The following is a 20,315-nucleotide window of genomic DNA, read 5'->3' as shown; positions in this document are numbered from 1 at the left end:
TTTTCTTATTGACTGAGTGAGTTCCTTGGGTAATGTCCGTTCTCTGCTGTTTGATTTTTCTACATGAGCTGAAACGGGGATTCTCTAGGCAGCACTGAGGGCCAGAAAACACAACTACGTTTTGTCTTCTAGATCTAATTAGTTAGCTGGAGCCTCCTGTCCTTGGTTTTGTTTTGCTACAGAAGGTTTTTCTACATGTTCAAAACTTTATACCTTTTGATTTCGGGTATTTCTAAAACTTGCAAGTGTAATTCTATCACAATTAACATAAAGGCATGAAATTATTATTTTAATGAAAGATGTGTTTCTCTGTAAATAAAGATAAAACAGAATTGCATTTTCTATAATTGCACAGCTCAAAGTCACACAAGCATTTGTGCTAATTGCAAGGTTATTCATTGTGGAGAGTGGGGGAGGGGAAAACCATTCCTATTTTTCCTCCCACGAGTAATGAGAAAATGCACGCTTGTTCCAATAATCTGCAAACCAGTTTCCTGTCTTGTCCTTGCATCTTCTGTTGGCTAGAGCATATCCAAAATATTCTACTCTCATGTTCCTAACTTACTGATTTCAGTTCACCTATCATCCTTATGCTGACTAATCTGCATTGGTAATACTCCAGCTTTAAAGTTTGTTACAGAATCTTTCTCTGGCCTTGTCCATTCTCTCTCAGTAGTCTGTCTCCATGAACCTGCTCTTTTGCAAGTTCCTGAATTTCTTTGATTATCGCATTGATGGCTGTCTAAGTTCTGGAAATCATTTCCTCAGGTTTTTTTTCCTCTCCTCTTTCCCCCACCTCTACGTTTTCTCTGCTTCTCAGGATATTTGCAAAATCCTAGGTTGCTTTGATTTGCTCAATATTGTCCTTCCAGTATAATGTACAAATCATGCCTGGCAAAGACAAAATTGGACTGGGCCGATACCTTTAACAACTGGATATCTAGGCGATACTTTGAAAAACTATTACTTTTTTCAAAAAAGAAATTAGTACTTTCGGAAATGTACCTGAATTTGAGGTTATGTTCATATCTGGTGGTGTGTGAGAGGCAGATGTAGAAATTAGAGAGGTTGAAGCCATTTTTTTTGTTAACCAAGTATCGTAAATTAAACGATAAGCCATAGAATGGTGATACATTTGGGTTTAAATATGCATTTTATTTTTTCTTCTAGACCTACATTGTTCCAAGTGCAGCTATCTTCAAAGCAGAGGATCCCAGCCAAGAAACCCAGGCCATGCTGAATAACATGAGAGTTTATGGCACATGCACGATCACCCTGATGGCTACGGTGGTATTTGTAGGAGTCAAATATGTCAACAAACTGGCTCTGGTTTTCCTAGCCTGTGTTATCCTTTCCATCCTTGCCATCTATGCAGGGGTCATCAAAACTGCCTTCAGTCCACCTGATTTTCCGTAAGTACATCCCACCATCAACTGCCCTGAGTGCTCTTTGGAGAGAGCCCTGGCCCCTTTTTAGAATGAAAAATTAGTTAGGCATTTCAATCTTTGAGTTAACACAAGATTGGAAATAAGATTTGGTCTATTTTTCGCTCTCGTAAGAATAGTACTTTCAGTGTCTTGAGCTTGTTTTGTCACTTTTAGATCAAGACTGATCTGCATCTTGACTCTCTTTACCTAATGTGCTTTCATTATCATTTACCTTAGCTCTGTAACCCTAATACTGTGGCCTGACAAAAATCAAGTTTCCAATTGGACCCATGTCAACAGATTTCTAGCAATGTGTTCCAATTTTTCATTGCCCCTTGTGTGACAGTGTGCCTTGTTTCATTGCTCCTGAACAACATAGCTTTAATTTTAGGGTATTGCCCCCTTGCTCTCAATGCTCACACAGGAGGAAAGGTTCTCTTTATCTACTCCATAAATTGCTTTAATCAATTTAAAACTCCTAACTTGGCTATCCCTTAATCTTTACAGAATTATAAGCCTGGTATATACAGTTTATCATATTTAACGTTTTATCCTTTTCAGTTTTCTCACTTCCTCAAGATGTTGGTTGTGGGTGTGATGTATATTTACAGGTACTGACAATTGTTCAATACCTTGCCCAATTTGCAGGCTTCCACGGGACGGTTTCTCAGCATCTTTGCAAGAGGAGACACAATTTGGGGAGTGTCACAGACACCGATGTCAACTAGTTAATACGCCTGTCCTTTTCTAAAATTACTTCAGTTGTGTTGGACTGGCCACAGTCCTCTTTCTCTCAAGTCTTGGCTTCACTGCTTATCCAACACCCTGCAAGCAATTCTCTTTTTCCAATCAAATACTAGGAAGACTGATAGCCTTGTAGTGATTTTCACTGCACACCTCAATCCCCTAGCTACTGACTGTGTCCCTGGCAAATACTTGAAACGGAACCGGATTTCTTTGCAATCTTTTTGACAAACCTAACCCAAAGGTGAACCTTCAGCTGTATACTTTTACCACACAAAGAAAATCTGATATATTTCCTCAGTCTGGCCTTGAGTGACTCCGTACCCAGAGCAACACAGTTGAGCCTTATGTGCCTTTTGAAATGATGTAAGAAGCCACTCTGCTCCAGGACAATGAGGCATGAACAACAAATATTGGCCTTATCAGTGCTGTCCACATCCCATGAAAGAATATTGAAGAAATGGTTGCTTTTACCGCGCCTGCGAAATGCTTTGGAAAATTCTATTACACTAATTGTTGTATCTAAATACAAGTTCTTCTCAGTTTCATTAGAATATCGTGAGTGTAAAATAATTTTGCTAATTAGGACCTTAGTTTACTCACTTGGATGAACTATAATACTTAAAAGATTAGGGCACCAAATCCTGGTTCTGTGCCCAAGATCACTCCAACTTGTAAATTTTCTATGCCTTTGGCCTTTGACTTGAGTCTCTTGTAACGTGTGCCATTAGCTTAGCTGATGTTTTATTGGAAGAACAAGGTGTGTTTCCCAGTGTTAGGGTGCAGATTTTGGGGGGGAATTGGTAGCCTGTGTGTACAATGGCATCTTTTTTTTTTTCTCTTGCAGATAGATTGCTATCGATTCCAGTGAATATCACTGGAGTAGTTTAATTTTTTCTCCTTCCCTTCTTGGTTATCATAAATATGTTGAATCTGCTACAGTTTAAATATTAGATCTTGAAACATTGCAGGTGTTTAAAGTTGGAGATACACGGCAGCAAGGTGAACTGGAATTCCCGATGAGTTAAAAAAACATGTTCATCTTGACATTTTTGAGGGAATTTTGACTTTGTAATCGTTGATTCAGCTGCTCTCCTGATCATGTCTGTCCTGTATTATTGACTTCAAACAAAACTAAAGGTTGGGAGATTTGTACAATAACAGATGAATCGACATGACTGCGAGTCACCATTAACTGTATTCTTCTGCCATTAATATGACTATTATGTTGTGGGTGTGGAAACTGAAAATCGCTTCCAAGGTTCTGACTACCCCATTCACGTTGCCAAATGACTCTTTGTTTACCCATGTTCTGGTCTTTGTCGTTTTAGTCATGTTACCATTTTATTAGATTGGTGTTCCCTCCAATCCCACAGCCTCTGTATGCTTGGAAACCGGACTTTAGCCTGGGAAGCCTTTGAATGTGCTAAGGTCAGCACTGTAGGCAACCAGACAGTGACAACGCAACTCTGGCAACTCTTTTGTGATAGTCCCTACCTCAACGCCACATGTGATGAATACTTTACTCTCAACAATGTCACAACAATTCAAGGGATACCTGGAATTGCAAGCCGAGTAATAATTGGTGAGTGTTTGGCAGTAAAAGTAGATTATCCAAAGAGATCCAAAGAAAGAGATTTTATTTGACAAGTTAACCTGTCACTGGAGTCTAAATTCTGTCAACTCTCTACCCCACATTAAAGAAAATGAAACTTTCTGCCTTTGTAACAATAATTGCACTGTCTCCTTTCCCTTAAAATGAATTGTCGGCTCAATCGTAAAAGCAGAGGCAAAATACTGCAGAGGCTGGAAAGAGGAACTAAAAGCAATGTTGGGGAAACTTCAGCTGATCAGGCAGCATCTTTAGAGAGAAACGTAGAATTAATGTTTCTGGTCCAGAATCTTTCATCTGGGCTTATAATTAATTTTATTTTTCATTGCTGAAGCATATAATGTAAGTGGAGTTAACTGCACTTTGGATAATAGTTTAAGTAGCATTATCCTAGTTTGTAGCTGCCCTATTACCTATTATTTTAAAGAGTTTCAATCAAACAGTGATGTGTCACAGCAAGAGACCATTTGGCTTGTGATACTTGTGTTAGTTCGAAATGGTATCCAAATAGTCCTAATCTGTCCCCATGACCAGAGCTGCTGATTTTTTTTTTCTTTGAATGTATCCCTGAAGATTTTTTTTCTATTTTCATTTTGTAACTACTTTAGTAAACCTATCTGGGTCCACTAATAACCTGTATGTTTTTGATCATAGGATATTCTACTCTTCCTTTAGTACTCAACCAATTTGTAATTTATGCTATCATAAATAAGATATCCCCTTTTCTTTCTTTTTATTTTGTCTTCTAAGCTAGTACATAAAATGTTTTTGGGCTGTCTTGAGACTGGGCAGAAGGGTCAGCAAGTTTTTTTTTAATTAACTTCCCTTATGTTGGTGATGCTAGCTAAGCTAATGTTTATTGCCCATGCCCAGTCGTTCTTGAGAAGATGGTAGTGAGTTGCCTTCCTGAACCACTGCAGTCTGTGCCCTAGGTCGACCCATAATGCCCTTAGTGAGAGGCTTCAAGAATTTTGACCCTGCGACAGTGAAGAAACTGCGATTTCCAAATCTGGATGGCGACTGGCCAGGATACAAACTTGCAGACAGCAGTGTTCCCATTTATCTGCAGTTCTTGTCCTTCTTGATGGTAGTTGTAATGGGCTTAGAAGGTGCTGCTTAAAGATCTTTAGTGAATTGCTGCAGTGCATCTTGTACACGCTGTTGCTTCTGAGTGTCACTGGTGGAGGGAATGGATGTTGACTTATGTAAAAGAGCACTCTAAGTATATCATGATTCAATACCATCAAGTATAGATTTTAAAATCCTAGTAGTTTAGCAGGATGGAAATTAATCTTTTCCTCGGTTTAATGTAGAGGATGAAGAAAAGAATTAGAGCTTGTTCAGTTAAGATTAACTTTAACACAGTGAGGAGCCTGCCTTGGTTTGGAGGTGGAAGGATGACAGTAAACTTGTTTGGAGGAGGAGTGAAAGACTGACTGGAAGTATTTGAAGGGATAGCATTTGGATTCTATTAAATTTGGAGGCCCAGATTTTGGAAGACGATGACAACTATATCAGTAATGAAATGGGATTCTTCAGCTCAACTTCAAAAATATTAATAGTGACGTTTCTAAGCTTGTAAATCCCACTTCAATGACGCAAGACATGTTTCTCAGCCAGTGGGAAATTAAGTACACTGATCAGGGGTTTTGCCTATCAACCTCCCTTCCCAGAATTGAACCTTTTCAGGAACAAAGCAGCCACAGCTTGAGTGTTAGTTTACATCACTTTTTTGACCTTGCTCCTCCGTGGCTAATCCAGATACAGAAGCACCGCTCAAATTTGACAGACCTGACTCATGGAAAAATTGAAGTCACAATGCTGGAAGTTGGGTTGGGCAACATCAATGCAGGAACGAGAAACTAAGTAAAAGGGCTGAATTCAGGGTGGGGGCAGCGTCAGGCAGGAAGGAGACTTTATTAGACAGGGTAGTGACAGAGCAAAACCCTGTCACTTTCCTGCCTTTGCCACCGAGGTCCTTTTTAAAAAATGGTCAGTTAATGACCAGCCTCAGCCAGTTGAGTTGACCTGAAATAATCCCAGCCTCAATTGGAGCAGGAAGGAGTCAGCTTGCCTTAACAATTGCCGGGGCTTCTGTGGTCTAGTAGTAGTGTTCCTACCCTAACCCAGGAAACCTGGGTTGAGGCCCCACCTGCTCCAGATGTGTGCAGTAACACCTCTGAATAGGCTGACTAGAAAATATCTTCCCTTGCCAGCATGAGCAGGCTTTCATTGAGGGATATAAAATGTAGGGCTGTCATTAATCTGTGCCGAGGTGCACATGTTTGAGAAATTGGCCCTGGGTACCCAAAACAATCTTTTAACTCTGATGTCGGTAATCCTTCCATCCATCTTGGGAGGTGTTGCTCTGATAACATCCATCATCGCCAACTGCAGCACTGGGAGAAGCCAGCCTCTGATTTCCAGTGACTTCTTGCCCTGGGTCATAATTCCAATTGAAAGCCTACCAGCCAGCAACCAATCAGCTGAATGACTGCCTGAAGATCTAGCAAGCTTCCCCATTATCGTAGAATATCTTCCACTGAATTCTGCTGCTTGCAGACTTGGGGAAAGATGCTGCCCGGTTTTCCACATGTAATTAATCGTCAGCAGCTTTAAAAGTAAACGACCCTGTTACTTCACATACGGCTTGATTCGCTGACCATTTTCCAACAACGTCATCTGTTTTCAGCGTGGGTTTTTGTTTGGGTGTACGCTATAGTTTGCTGCTAAAGAATGTGTTTTCAGACTGGATGAAGTGGAACCTCAAAATGGAAATCATGTCAATTCAAATGATTGCTAGTTTGATTTCTGTCAATGGGACTGGCAATATTTGCAGCCTGTGCAGAAACAGCAAATAGCTTTTAATGGCCTCTAGGTTTCAGTGTTTAGCTGTGTCTGTAAACACTGGAAGTACTGTCAGTTTCATAAGCAGCTCTCGCTGCTGTTGTAACTGTCTTATTGTCATGACAGCAGCTATTAGAGCCATGATTTTTCATCATTTGGAACTTGATTATTTTTTTCACCAAACCCTGCATGATTCTTTGATAATTTTGGTTTTCTTCCTGTGTTCTACCAGACAATATCTGGAGTTCTTATGGGTCACAGGGGGAGATCTTGGAAAAGAGAGGAATACTATCTGTGCCTGCATTGGAGAGTGCAACAAACACAGGACTCCCTTACGTCTTCAGTGACATTGCAACCTACTTCACTATGCTGGTTGGCATCTACTTCCCATCCGTGACAGGTCAGATTTATGGCTGGGAAGGGACTATGTGATGTATAGTGACTGTCCTGTCCTCTGTAATGCAATCCCTTACATTACCTTTAAAATAAGAAAAAGTTAGGGCCTAGACTGTCTTCTGATATTTTGAGGGGGTTTGGTCTGGTTCATAACACAAACAACAAAACACTTCTGGAAACAATGTGTTGTCACTCATTCGCATCGCTTAAATAAATATTTGTAGCACTCAATAGCTGTTACCTTCAGGACCTCCAACATAACACACTTGTTTCCAGAAATGTTTTGTTGCTTTTGTTATGAACCAGACCAAATACCTCCCAAAATATCAGAAATTAGTGTAGACCCTAATTTTTTCTTTATTTTAAAGGTAAATGTAAGGGGTTGCATTACAGATGCTAAAATGTGAGGCTGGATGAACACAGGCCAAGCAGCATCTCAGGAGCACAAATTTGGCCTGCTGTGTTCATCCAGCCTCACATTTTATTATCTTGGAATTCTCCAGCATCTGCAGTTCCCATTATCTCTGATACTATTTTAACCGCATTACAGATGCTGTTTGGTCGAACTATCAGATATAAAACAAAACAATTTTTTAATCCACTACAATTAAAATAGTTAATTGTCATCCAACTTTCTTTAACTTAAATGGAAATTACATTTCTTGGTTTTTTTTAAAGCATGCAATTTTCCAAACAATCTTTATGATTGTGGGATCATACTTTTCCTCTCATTCTTGACAAATCTACCATTGACTTACATTACCTTCTGACGTTATCCTAAATCTGAACTATTTTAGCTGTTTAGATTAGATTAGATTCCCAACAGTGTGGAAACAGACCCTTCAGCCCAACAAGTCCACACCACCCTTTGGAGCATCCCACCCAAACCCATCCCCCTATAATCCACACACCCCTGAACACTATGGGCAATTAAGCACGGCCAATCTACCTAGCCTGCACGTCTTTGGACTGTGGGAGGAAACAGGAGCACCCAGAGGAAACCCACGCAGACACGGGGAGAATGTGCAAACTCCACACAGACAGTTGCCCAAGGCTGGAATCGAACCTGGGTTGCCTGGTGCTGTGAGGCTGCAGTGTTAACCACTGCAAATCCCTATTTGCCATTTCTATGCCTTCTCCGGAGGCAGTAATTCTCTGCCACCTGTGGCCATAGGCTGCCGCATCGGTTTAAATATCTTTCTAAATACGAACAAACCAACTTGTGCCACGTGCAAGCAAACAAAAGAACCTGGGGAATCAAGGTCGAGAAGCAATTTGATAGTTAACAAAATGATTTGCCCAATAATGCTCATGGAGAGGGACCAAATCATTGTTTTTTCAGTCTTTGCCTTAATGTATGACATCAATACTTCTGTCCTGTCTGCATTGGGGTGTTTATCAGCAAGTTAGTGTTGTAACCATAGGGATAACAACTCTATTGAAAAGCTTAACAGAATAATAGATAGAGTAACTATTACTCATTAACTGTTTCATTGTAGTGACATCCCATAAAAACACCCTAGGCAAAAGGCAACTTCAGAAAACAGATTACCTCATCCAGGAGTAGCATGGGAGATGGAGAACTGCCAGCTTTTGGCCATAACAAAGGGAGATAAAATGGTGTTCTCCTCTTCAAACCCCCCCCCCCCAAACCACCACCACCACCACACAACGGCAACTGCTGAAAGCTAAACTGAAGATCTTAGTTCTGTGGAATTTAACCACAACTGTTTAGGCTGCCTCTATTGTTCCAACCTTTTAAAAAAAAATAAACAGGGTCTTGCACTGTTTGTTCTATTAGTTCTGCTGGACTGCTCATCCTCTTCCCCTAAAACCTCTCTTCAAAAATAAAACCGGGAACAAAAATAACCTCACAAAGGCATTGTATCATCACACTTGGAAAATCTGGCAGATCTTCAAGATCTTTCCCAGGTGTCTGTAAGCAATCCAGATTTTTCTACCCCCCGCTTACTGGATTACTGGTGCTCTGAGCAGACTGAGGATTTGTACTGGCATCTTTCTCTGTTCACCAAAGTCTGCACCCAGAATTCTGCTGAGCTGACCATGTCCCTGTTGAGTCCTTACTCCATAATTTCGGTAAATGTCGAAGGAAATCACCTGAGTCATATGCCCATGATCCTTTTCAGAGGGCTGCATTTTCATTTCTTTGGACTTTTACATACAAACTGAACCTAACAGTTGAATCTATAAGTTGAATTCTACGGATACTTGAACAGAACAGTGAAAATATATTGGCGCAATGTTTGGTGAGACTAAAGGCCATGAGTATTGAAATATAGTTGTGAAACAGCAAGGATGAGAGCTGGTATACCTTCAATGAATAACATGCTCGATTCTGACTAAAGTTCTTTTATCCTTTAAACAGGCATCATGGCTGGTTCAAATAGATCCGGAGACTTGAAGGATGCTCAGAGATCCATCCCTACGGGAACACTGTTAGCAATTATTACAACCTCTTTCATTTGTATCCTTTACACTGGGAAATCCTCACATTAATTTGAATCTGCAATGTTTAAAAGTACTGGACATTTCAAAATGTTCTGGGGATCCAAGGCCCCGTTTGCCAAGCCATGGGATAGGTAAAACAGTTCATGAATTTGGAATTCAGTCGATCTGATAATTGGTGGAATGAAACCTAAACCGTCAATGAACATTTGTGTAAAAATCCGACTGTCTGAAGCCCTCTGAGGCTTGGAGATCACCAGTGTCACCAACCATCCATGTGAATCATGCCCCATGCATGACCTCAGGATCATTTGAGTGAGCAATAAATGTTGCCATTGTAGTTGACACCCCAGGAATGCCTTTTCTTAAAAAGAAATTTCAAAAATGAAAACCCTAATCCAGAGACCCAGGTTCAAACCCCACCATGGCAGATGGTGAAATTTGAATTCAGTAAATATCTGGAATTCAGCCTCTAATGATGACCATGAATTAGTCATCGGTTGTCAAGAAAAACCCATCTGGTTCACTTAGGTCTGTTAGGGAAGGAAACTGGTGTCCTTATGTGGTCTGGCCTACATGTGACTCCAAATGCCAGCAATGTGGTTGATTTTTAACTGCGCTGCGGCAGTTAGGGATGAGTAATAAATGTTGGTCTCGCCAGTGACGCCAACCCCCCCCCCCCCCCCCCCCCCCCCCCCCATCCCATGAGTGAATAAATAGGATAGTTTCCACACGTTAAGATAAAATGATGAAAATGGAGCCCTGTTGCATTCTCTTTAGTTAGTTCAGTGAAAAACAAGGCAATGAAAACAAACTACGACATTAATTTTAATTCTTTGTTCATGCCACAGGGTAGTGTGCCCCACCTCTTGATCCTTAGTCAGACCAACTGAATGTTCATGTTGGAGCAAAGTGGCCCCAGTATCCTCCCTCCTGTCACCACATCCTCAAAATAGAATACTGAGATGATATACAATCCATCATTAGAATGGTCATCAGTGAAGAGTTGATGACTCATAAAAATTTCCGCTGGTAAGCAGAGGATATTGCTGCAAGAGTACTTTTCGGTCACCTCAGCTTATTTTCTAACCAGTATATGTAAAATAACCAAGTTGGATAAAATTTGCTTTTTTTTTTCAAAAATGTCAATTTCCTTGATAATCAACAACAGATTTGTCTTCCATTATCTTATTTGGTGCTTGCATTGAAGGCGTGCTCTTAAGAGATAAGTAAGCAATTAACATATTTGTGGAATTGTATTGAAAAATTGCATGTCTGTTTTTGCTGGTCTTTAATGGCTATCATTATATTATAACATATTTTAAGCTATCAGAAACATCAGTCCTTGCACACAAATCATGGTAGGTCAAAGACCAATTAAAATGTGCTTTTAATGAGAATCAAATGTTCTTCCGCCTTAATGAAGTTCTACTTTTAATAAACATTGTCAACAGTATCTTTTCCTATTTCTTTGCCACCCCACTGGCTTGGGTCCCTTTTGTTTTTAGTCTGTTGTATCAATTATTTCCCTGTCTATCTGAACCCAGAGTTAATTTCACTTGTGTTGCTGTCTGTATCCTCTGAACATTATGCGACATAGCAGGCAGGTAGTGTGATTTATTTGGGGCTGAATGAAGAAGGGACAACACATACTGTGTGTTTAACAGATGACTCACGGGTGAGAGTGTTACCTCCTAAGTAAGCATGAAGTGTTCACTTGCTTTCTTCTTGGAATTTATATTTGTTAAAGTATTTCATTGCAATTTTTATGCCAATCTGATTCTTTTTTATATTTCAGTCCAAGAGTTCTTGCAGCTCTATTATTCAATTATAGATAGTCCATTGCAAATTTGTTTGCAAAATGTTTGGACCTCCTGTTTAAAAAAGGATAGATATATGGACTGTACACTTGAAAGCAGTTAGTTCAGTATTAGTTGTCAAATGGTACAATGGGAATTTTAAGCTGATAATATGATGCATAGCTTTTTGAAGCCATAAATCTGGTTCAGTGCAGTATAGCTCAGACTTTCTTAAATTGGTCTTGTAACTTCCTAACACACATTATTAGATTAGATCTTTATCTTTCAGCTATGTTGTTGAGTCAACAATTGACATCTACCAGCAGCCAAGCTTTAAGAGTAGGCTGACTTCTTATGTCATGAATTCTGTTTCTGCTGAAGAACAACACAATGAAATATCACGAGCTGATCTGGTGCACTGCTGATGTGGTGTTCTACGCTTAAATGTTAGTGCAGCCAGCATTTGATGTTCTGAAAACGAACAGTTGTTCTGCATTGAATTTTGTTCTTTGCCTTTTGAAAGATTTATGTTTCTCTCTTCCCAGGTTTGGCGAGTCTGTAAATGGCAACCTTGTCATTGGGACTCTGGCTTGGCCATCTCCATGGGTTATTGTGATTGGTTCTTTTTTTTCAACGTGTGGTGCTGGCCTCCAGAGTCTAACGGGGGCCCCTCGGCTAATGCAGGCCATTGCAAGGGATGGGATTGTTCCTTTTCTACGGGTAGGTGCAGACAAGTTTACGTTAAATGCAATTGACAAGACGTCAATGAGACTGAAAAATGTCATGACCTTGCAGAATTTGTGTGAGGGGCAAACTAATTTTAATAGATGCACTGCACTTCCTTGGAAGGAGTAAGGACAGCATGTACACTCCTTGGAAGACTACTCTAAATGGGCTGCTTGAGTAGTCTGCCATGAGTACTGCGTTAACTTTGCACCAGGTTTTCTGGTGTGTTGCAGCTCCGTGCGGAATGCCACTCCGGCCTTCCACCTTGTAAAAGAAGGGAGCTCTGCATTTCTGAGAGGAGATTCTGATCACTGCTCACTCAGGAATGCGGAGGTATGCTTCCATTCTGACATTTTTTTCGTTGCCGAGAGCTGCTGGAGGAACGTAAACCACGCCTCGAGCCAATTTGATAGCTGCTGTCAAAGGATAATTTGATAACGTAATTGAGCTGTTCAAGCTGCTGAGAGGGTAGGGTGCCAGGTAGATGGGCGGGGGCAGGTAATGGGTAGGTTGCCAGCTGGTGGGGGTGGGGTGTGCAGAATGCCAAATAGGTAGACCCATGTTACTAACTAGGTATGGTGCCAACTTGAGAGGAGGTATGGTCCAGGTATATAGGATGCCACCTGGGGAGTATAGACAGGATACCAATTAAGTAAGGTGATAATTGGCATAGGTGTAGGGTGCAAAGGGGGCAGCTAAGTGTTTAAGGTAGGTCAAGGTGGGTTGGATAAATTGGGTCCACAGGTTTCAGTTTGCTTGGGGGTGTTGTGGCAGAGGGAAGAGAGGAGAGGAGTTGGTGCGTCTTTACCTGGGTCCTCTGTGGGTAATATCTCCGGGCCTGGGTTTTAAGGGGTCTATGGGACCTGTTTAATAGTTGCTTCGGTTTTAGCCTATGTGTTCAATAGTCTCAACTTCTGACTGTTTGTTTGTTTTTACTCGATTTGATGGGAACTGTCCAAAGCCTTCGATAGATGTGGAGACTTTTGGGGAGTTCCAGGCAAGATGGAATTGCCCAGTGGAAAATTCAATTCCCTGGACAATCCCTTTGTTGTCTGCTACAATGAGTATTCCGCAGGGTTCTCCATGTACAGCTCCTATCTGTGGTCACAAAATGACTGACCGGTGAAAGGTGTCTCTCTCTATACCTGTGCTGCCTGCTGTGGAGTATATTGCCTATATTCTCATTGTGTTACTGGATGTCCCTAATGACTCAATTATGGCCGGTATAGGTTGTTTTTGGTCTGATGTGCTGTGCTGCTTCTCGACGCAAACGTAGTTATATCGATTAAATACAATTTATACAAAAAATTCTCTACTTCTAAAAACAGGTTTTTGGTCATGGAAAGGCAAATGGTGAACCAACGTGGGCACTCCTCCTCACAGCTGGTATTTGTGAGATTGGCATTTTGATTGCTTCCCTTGACAGTGTAGCTCCCATTCTTTCCATGTAAGTATTAAATTATTATCCATCCTTTCTCCCCAATCAAATTCTTAACATGAGAGAGGCTCTGCATGTTTCTTTTGATTTCATATCCTAACCAGAGTTAGGGTTTAGAACATAAGAGCTAGGAGCAGGAGTAGGCCATTTGGCCCATCGAGCCGGCCCTGCCATTTAATAAGATCGTGGCTGATCTTTTTGAGACTCAGCTCCACGTACCTGCCCACTCACCATAAACCCTCAATTCCTTTACTGTTCAAAAGTTTATCTAGTCTTGCCTTAAAAACATTCAGTGAGTTAGCTTCAACCACTTCATTGGGCAGGGAATTCCACAGATTCTCAACCCTTTGGGTGAAGAAGTTCCTCCTGACCTCAGCCCTACATCTGCTTCCCTTTATTTGAAGGCAATGCCCTCTAGTCCTAGTTTCGCCTGCTAGCGGAAACAACCTCCCTGCCTCCAATTTATCTAATTAATGGATGGCCACATGTAAAGACAGTGGCATTAGTTTTCTGAGATCTCGAGGGAACTGCCTAACGGGGGCATTGAAGGGGACCAAGTAAAAAGCAGTCATGGCTGTTACATGTGTATCTTTGTCTTCACTATCTTATTTCCTGAGTGTCTCAGCAATTGACGTATAACAGTTGACATTCCCATAGTGCCTTCGACATAAAAACATCAAAGTGCTTCCTGGTTTGTTGTTAAAATGGTCTGATGAGGAGGGATCAATTTGGAGTGATGCAAGCAGGGACAGAAAGCTTCGAGGAAGAGAGGCAGAAGGTGAAGTCGAGACTTTTGAGGGACAGACTTTCAGAAAGTGGGATTTCTGTGCGTTGAGGTTCAAATGCTAACAGGGAGAGGGTTTGGGCAAAAGAAGATGCACATAAGGGCAATGTTAGAGACATGTTTGTTTGGAGAGAATAGGTATACTGGTAATCTGCTGATTAGACAGAACAAATACAAAGGATGAAGAGGCAAATGTTTACACTAAGTTTGAAATGCCAATTAGGCTGGTGTGATCAAACATGGGAAATAAAATCTGGCTATACCTGAGTCCACAGCCATACAAACTCAGCAGCAAATGACACAGGATTGGTGATTACTGTCAAAGCTTTATTGTTGATGCAGTCTAAACTTGTCAAGTGTAGGCAATTTCTTTGACAACATTATGTTGCATTATTGACTGGTAACAGTTGCAACTAATTAGTGGAGAAATAATGGATTGCAAATTGTGGACCAAAGAATAATTGATCAGACTAACTGGTAAAACGTTGTAATGGGATTTTTTTTAAAAACTGCTTCATTCTGCATCAAGGACAATGTGATCATCTATCAGGCTAAAATCTGCAGACAGAATAAAACTGCATAGTAGGTGAACTCAAAAATGTGGGCTTAAGGCAGTTCATTGCAGCATTCATTTTTTTTTTTTCAGAATTCAACACAAAATTCTTATTTGACCTAAAGTGTTGCAAAATGGGGAGGCATCTGTTGTCAGCTATCCAATTCATGTGGTTACATTGGGAGACGGTGGATCCTGCTTCAGTTTTATAATGAGGACAGATTTAAAATGGGGCCTAACTCATTTAGGATAAAAATGCAGCAAAAGAGCTGAAAAATCTAGTACTTACCAGAATTCTAAGGGCAATAGCACAGCATTGTTTGTACCATTTTAAACATAATGTTATAATCCTATTTGTTTTTCCTCTTCTCCCTCAGGTTCTTCCTGATGTGTTACATGTTTGTGAACTTGGCATGCGCACTGCAAACACTCCTGAAAACCCCTAATTGGAGGCCGCGATTCACATACTACCACTGGTATGGCAGAAGACCCGTAAACAAGATCAATCACTGAAGGGTCCCTTTAGTTTGTGGAGTCCAGCAAGCTCCAGTTGTCATTCACTGTACAATGTGACTAGTGAATTATTTGAAACCATTCTAGTGAAAAAGCTCTTGACATCTCATTAACTAGGGCCACCAACACTGGTGTGAAAAGCTGGCTTGAGCTGCTTCTAATGCAGCCCTTCGTGCAGTCAAAGCTCTTTCAGAATTAGGAGTGAAATGTTAGTGATAGAATAGCTAGCCTGGACGAATTGTGTTGATCTCTATTTACCCATTTTTAAATTTTGTTTTACCTGTGGGATGTGGGCATCATTTGCTGGCCAACATCTCTTGCCCACTCCTAATTGCCTTTGTTAAGGTGGTAATGAACTGCCTTCACACACTATTGCAGTTCACATGCTGTAGTTGACCTGCAATGTCCTTAGAGGGAATTCCAGGATTTTGACCCGGTGACAGTGACTGATATGCTTCCAAGTCAGGACGGTGAGCGGCTTCGAGGAGAACTTTCAGGTGGTGGTGTTTCCATGTATTTGCTGCCCTGGTCCTTTTGTAATGTCACATTTTCTTAATTTGATTGATGTGGAATCAGCATGACCTCACGAAGGGGGAATAGTGCCTGACAAGGTTATTTGAATTCTTTGAGGTAACAAGCAAGATAAATAGAGGGGAAACATTTTACGTGGTATGCAGCGGTTTCGTTTTAAATGAAAACAAAATACTGGAAAGGCTTAGCAAGGCTAGCAGCACCTGTGGAGAGAGAATTAATTAATGTTTTGAGTCCAGCGACCCTTCTTCAGAAGCCTTCCCCTTAATTTAAAAAAAAACTTGCTGTACAGTTTCTGAGCTACATTTTGGTGGGATTGATTTTGTGGGATGGATTTTGTTCATTTTTACTGGTGATGGAAATACCTCTTCCTTTAGTTACAGCAGCCTGAACTTGTACCATGCCCCTTAGCCACTACTGGATGCGATCATGAATATTTTCTGTAAACAGAGAGGGGAGATACAGTGACTTCAAATGTACATGAACTTGGCTCTATGCCTAGTGCAGGGGATTCTGAAAGCATCTGAAAATGTTTTGATTTCAGTACCTTACTATAAGCATTCCACTTCTAGGACTTTGTCGTTCCTGGGAATGAGCTTATGCCTTGCCTTGATGTTCATCTGTTCCTGGTATTATGCGCTGGTTGCTATGGTAATAGCAGGATGTATCTACAAGTATATTGAATATCGAGGGTAAGGTTGTTGCTATCTATCTTTTAATATGACTGAGCTCTTTATCTGGTTTAATGGCTATTACATTGTTCCTGCCTGTATTTTGTTTTTGAAAAATCATTTTATTAACTTTCTTTTCATCAGGGCTGAGAAAGAATGGGGTGATGGCATTAGGGGGCTGTCGCTAAATGCTGCTCGATATGCTTTGCTGCGATTGGAGGACGGTCCACCTCACACCAAGAACTGGAGGTAAAATAAAAACTAGGCTCTGTCGATGGTTATTGAAATTTCAGACAGCTGTTCAGAATTACTTCCCTAGAAAGGAGCTTTCAGTCTCCGGGACAGCAGCTTGATCCTGCTTATTAATCAAATTTTCTTTTTTTTTTGTTTAATGTGTTGGTTTCATTTTATCTGAGTTGAACCTTGTGCTCAGCAAGTTGAGGGACGTTGCAGCTGAATGTCAAAGTCTCGTTCACTTGGTATTGTCATTAAAGACATTGTCATGCGCTTCATGTGTAGCAGCGCTGCCGGAATTCTGCTGGAAGGCTATGTCAACCAGAATTACCCAATTGCTTCGTTCTCATGCTGTAACATTTGGAGTGGGAAACAAAATTTGGCCCTATTTACAGTAAACTAGAAAGATTTTTGAGTTGAATGACACCATCCTTTTTAATCCAGCGTGCGAAAAAGAAAATTAGTCAAAGTCAGTGCATTAGCTTAACCAAAAGGGTTCCACTCTCACCAAGTAATTATATGCTTAAAATCCAGATTTTTATTTGAAACTGACCACTGAACTGATCAACGAGACAAGTTGCATTAAGGCAGGGTGTTCAAATATAGAAGTGTTGATTGGCTGCAGCGCACCTGATTTTGGAGATAACTTTTTGTAGTGCTTTTGATTTATTCATTTACAATTCTGTCAAAATGATCGTGACAAAAAGTGCATGTTTAAACATAAAAGTTATGGGCTGGTTTTATGTCTTTTACAAAGAACAAGCCTTTGTGAGGTGCTTTTTCTCTTGTTTTTGCATTGCAAATTGGCCACGGAGGGGGGTGTTGCTTACCTCATTGATGTAAAATACCATTGCACGGAGTCGAGGTACAAGCCAAGCAGCGTCTTCAAACTGGTTGCAGGCAGTGGGTTGCCATTTAGGTGTTATTACAGGTAGGTTAACAACCACAAAGGGAATACAATCAGTGATCTTTGCTGTACCCCAGAGAAAAGTTAACTTTTCTTTTGTGAGGGAAAACTTTCAAAAAGCTGCTTGCCAGTACAGAACATGAGTACTCTTGATGAAAGACGCATGTTATTAAACCAGCAGCTTCCATGCCCTTACCCCAAACCCCACAGACCAGACCTTGTCATTTACATGGGCTGCTGTCTCAAACAATCTAAAGTCAGCAAATAATGGTCCCCATCAGCTGCTGTCGATTCTCACAGGCTGACCATTACCCATTCCTTTTATCTGCCAAATGTTTTTCTCTCTTTTCTGGCCTCTACACCTATTGTTTACCTCCCACTCCTCAAACCCTTCCTTTAGCATATATACCAACCTTTTCCTAGATACAATCCAAGTCCTAGAAATGTACAGAAACAGACCTTCAATCCAACTTGTCCATGACAACCAGATATCCTAAATTAATCTGGTCCCGTTTTGCCAGCATTTGGCCCAAATTCCTTTAATCGTCCCTTTTCAAATACATCCAGTTGCCTTTTAAATGTTATAATCGTACCAGCCTCCACTACTTCCTCTGGCAGTTCATTCCATACACGCACCACCCTCTGTGTGAAAAAAGTTGCCCCTTAGGGTCCCTTTTCAATCTTTCCCTTCTCACTTTAAACCTATGCTCTCTAGTTTTGGGGAAAAGACCTTGGCTATTCACCCATCCATGACTCTCGTGATTTTGTTAGCTTCTATTAGGTCATCCATCAGCCTCTGACATTACTGAGGAAGGGTCACTGGACCTAAAGTATTTAATTCTGCTTTCTCTCCACAGATGCTGCCAGATCTGCTAAATTTTTCCAGCAATTTCTGATTTTTGTTTCTGAATTGCAGCATCTGCAGTTCTTTGGTTTTTCTTTTGGATGGTGCCCAACCTTTTTGGTTTGAACTCATTAAGTCTGATGTAAGAATGCAGAATTTCAAAGGGAGTAACAATTTCTACTGCATGAGGAAAGGGTGGTGCTAATTGTTTCCAGTTTTGACATTGCTGTGGAGAATGCTTCAGAGTGTAAATGACCCTCTTACTTTTCTGAATTAAGTCATAAGTGCCAATGGCTGGACAGCATCTTTTTGCCTGCAGAGGATAGGTCCCTGCAGATGAACATACGAAACCCCTCGCAAGTTGTGACCTTTGCATTGACTTATTGAGTGCAAGACAAGAAGCTTTGGCACTACATTAGAAAAAATATTTTGCAGATTACAAAATGACTCAGCATTTTGACCAAACACCTGCTCTTATTTTCCCCATCTCGCTCGCTCTCTGCCTTCCAATTCAGGCCTCAACTGTTGATTTTGCTGAACCTGGACCCAGAGCAGAATGTGAAGCACCCTCGGCTCCTATCACTCACCACACAGCTTAAGGCTGGCAAGGGATTGACCATTGTTGGCTCAGTGTTGCAAGGCACCTTCCTGGAGAGGCACACTGATGTACAAAATGCTGAGCAGGTATTACTCTGACCGCTGATGTCCAACAAGTATTGTGTTTTGGTTGATGTGATTTGAAATAACTTTAGTTACAGCACAATTTAGTCAATAGAAGAAAAGAAATTACAGATGGACGTGCACTTGAAGCAGATTCCATTGTAACTGTTCAAAAGAAATTTGAATGTTTAGGTTGAGAGGAAAACATTGCAAGATGATTAGGGAAATAACAGGCAACTGGGATTCTTTTGGTGCGTCCATTGAAAGAATTAGCGCAGGCACAATGGGCTGAATAGTTTGGTTCTATGTTTTGTCATTAGATGATTTTTCTTTCTAACACCGAGATCGTTTGCCAGAGGTGAAATTACATATTTTGAGACTGTACCCATTATTGCTTTATCAGGACAGCACAGTGGTTAGCACTGCCAGCTCACAGCCCTATGGACCCAGGTTCAAGTCTACCCACAGGTGAATGTGCAAGCTCCACAAAGATATTCTTCCTGTGTTTGTATGGGTTTCCTTTTGGGTGCTTTGACTTCCTCCCTTAATCCAAAGATGTGCGGGTTACATGGATTGGCCATGCTAATTCAGGGATGTGTAGGTTAGGTAAATTAACCATGGGATGTGCAGAGACAGGTCGGAGAGGGTGGGTATGAGTGGGGTCTTCTTTGGATGGTTAATGTGGACTTAGAATTCCTATTTGGCATATGATTCTGGTTCCAAACACCAAGTGGTTTCACAATGATGGGTGCATCATTTAACTAGACTGAAAGATTGGCTCAACCGTTTAATGAATCTGTGACTAAGAGCATTTCCCATTGACTATTCATTGCCATTCAGTGGGCTGTGACACTGCTGTAAAATAAACTGTCCAAGTTTACCCAAATTGGACTGCTGTGTGAGTAGAGTTACAAACCTAGACTTTCTGCATGACAGTGCCTCTTAGATTTGTAAAATTGATTTGCATTCACCAAACTAACAATAACGTGGAAAGGACAGTATTGGGAATGGAGTTGTTTGTGTATCACAGAGCTTGATCAGTATAGAGTTCAAGTGATGACGAGCCTGGAATACTTAAACCCACAATCTAATTTCTCTCCCCCCCCCCCCCTCTCACTCAACCCCAACAAAACCAGCGGGAGTTGAAATAGGCCTTTTCAATG

At 40.9% G+C, this 20,315-nt stretch overlaps 1 protein-coding gene across 4 annotated transcripts in view; it reads left to right on the top strand.

The window, feature by feature from the left end:
* Window positions 1-20,315, top strand: part of LOC125460455 (solute carrier family 12 member 7-like) — a 224,314-nt gene that overhangs the window by 169,191 nt on the left and 34,808 nt on the right. For all 4 annotated transcript variants that reach the window (XM_048547968.2, XM_048547983.2, XM_048547977.2 and 1 more), the window contains exons 7-17: window positions 1,171-1,412; window positions 3,548-3,756; window positions 6,863-7,030; window positions 9,413-9,511; window positions 10,664-10,721; window positions 11,837-12,011; window positions 13,346-13,464; window positions 15,170-15,268; window positions 16,409-16,528; window positions 16,652-16,756; window positions 19,008-19,176. In XM_048547968.2, the coding sequence (XP_048403925.2) occupies window positions 1,171-1,412; window positions 3,548-3,756; window positions 6,863-7,030; window positions 9,413-9,511; window positions 10,664-10,721; window positions 11,837-12,011; window positions 13,346-13,464; window positions 15,170-15,268; window positions 16,409-16,528; window positions 16,652-16,756; window positions 19,008-19,176 (1,563 nt within the window). The remainder of the gene's footprint in view (window positions 1-1,170; window positions 1,413-3,547; window positions 3,757-6,862; window positions 7,031-9,412; window positions 9,512-10,663; window positions 10,722-11,836; window positions 12,012-13,345; window positions 13,465-15,169; window positions 15,269-16,408; window positions 16,529-16,651; window positions 16,757-19,007; window positions 19,177-20,315) is intronic.

This window comes from Stegostoma tigrinum, chromosome 2 (genome assembly GCF_030684315.1).
Source record: "Stegostoma tigrinum isolate sSteTig4 chromosome 2, sSteTig4.hap1, whole genome shotgun sequence".
NCBI lineage: Eukaryota > Metazoa > Chordata > Chondrichthyes > Orectolobiformes > Stegostomatidae > Stegostoma > Stegostoma tigrinum.
The sequence above is the reverse complement of the archived record's forward strand: the minus strand, read 5'-3'. Positions and strand labels throughout refer to the sequence as shown.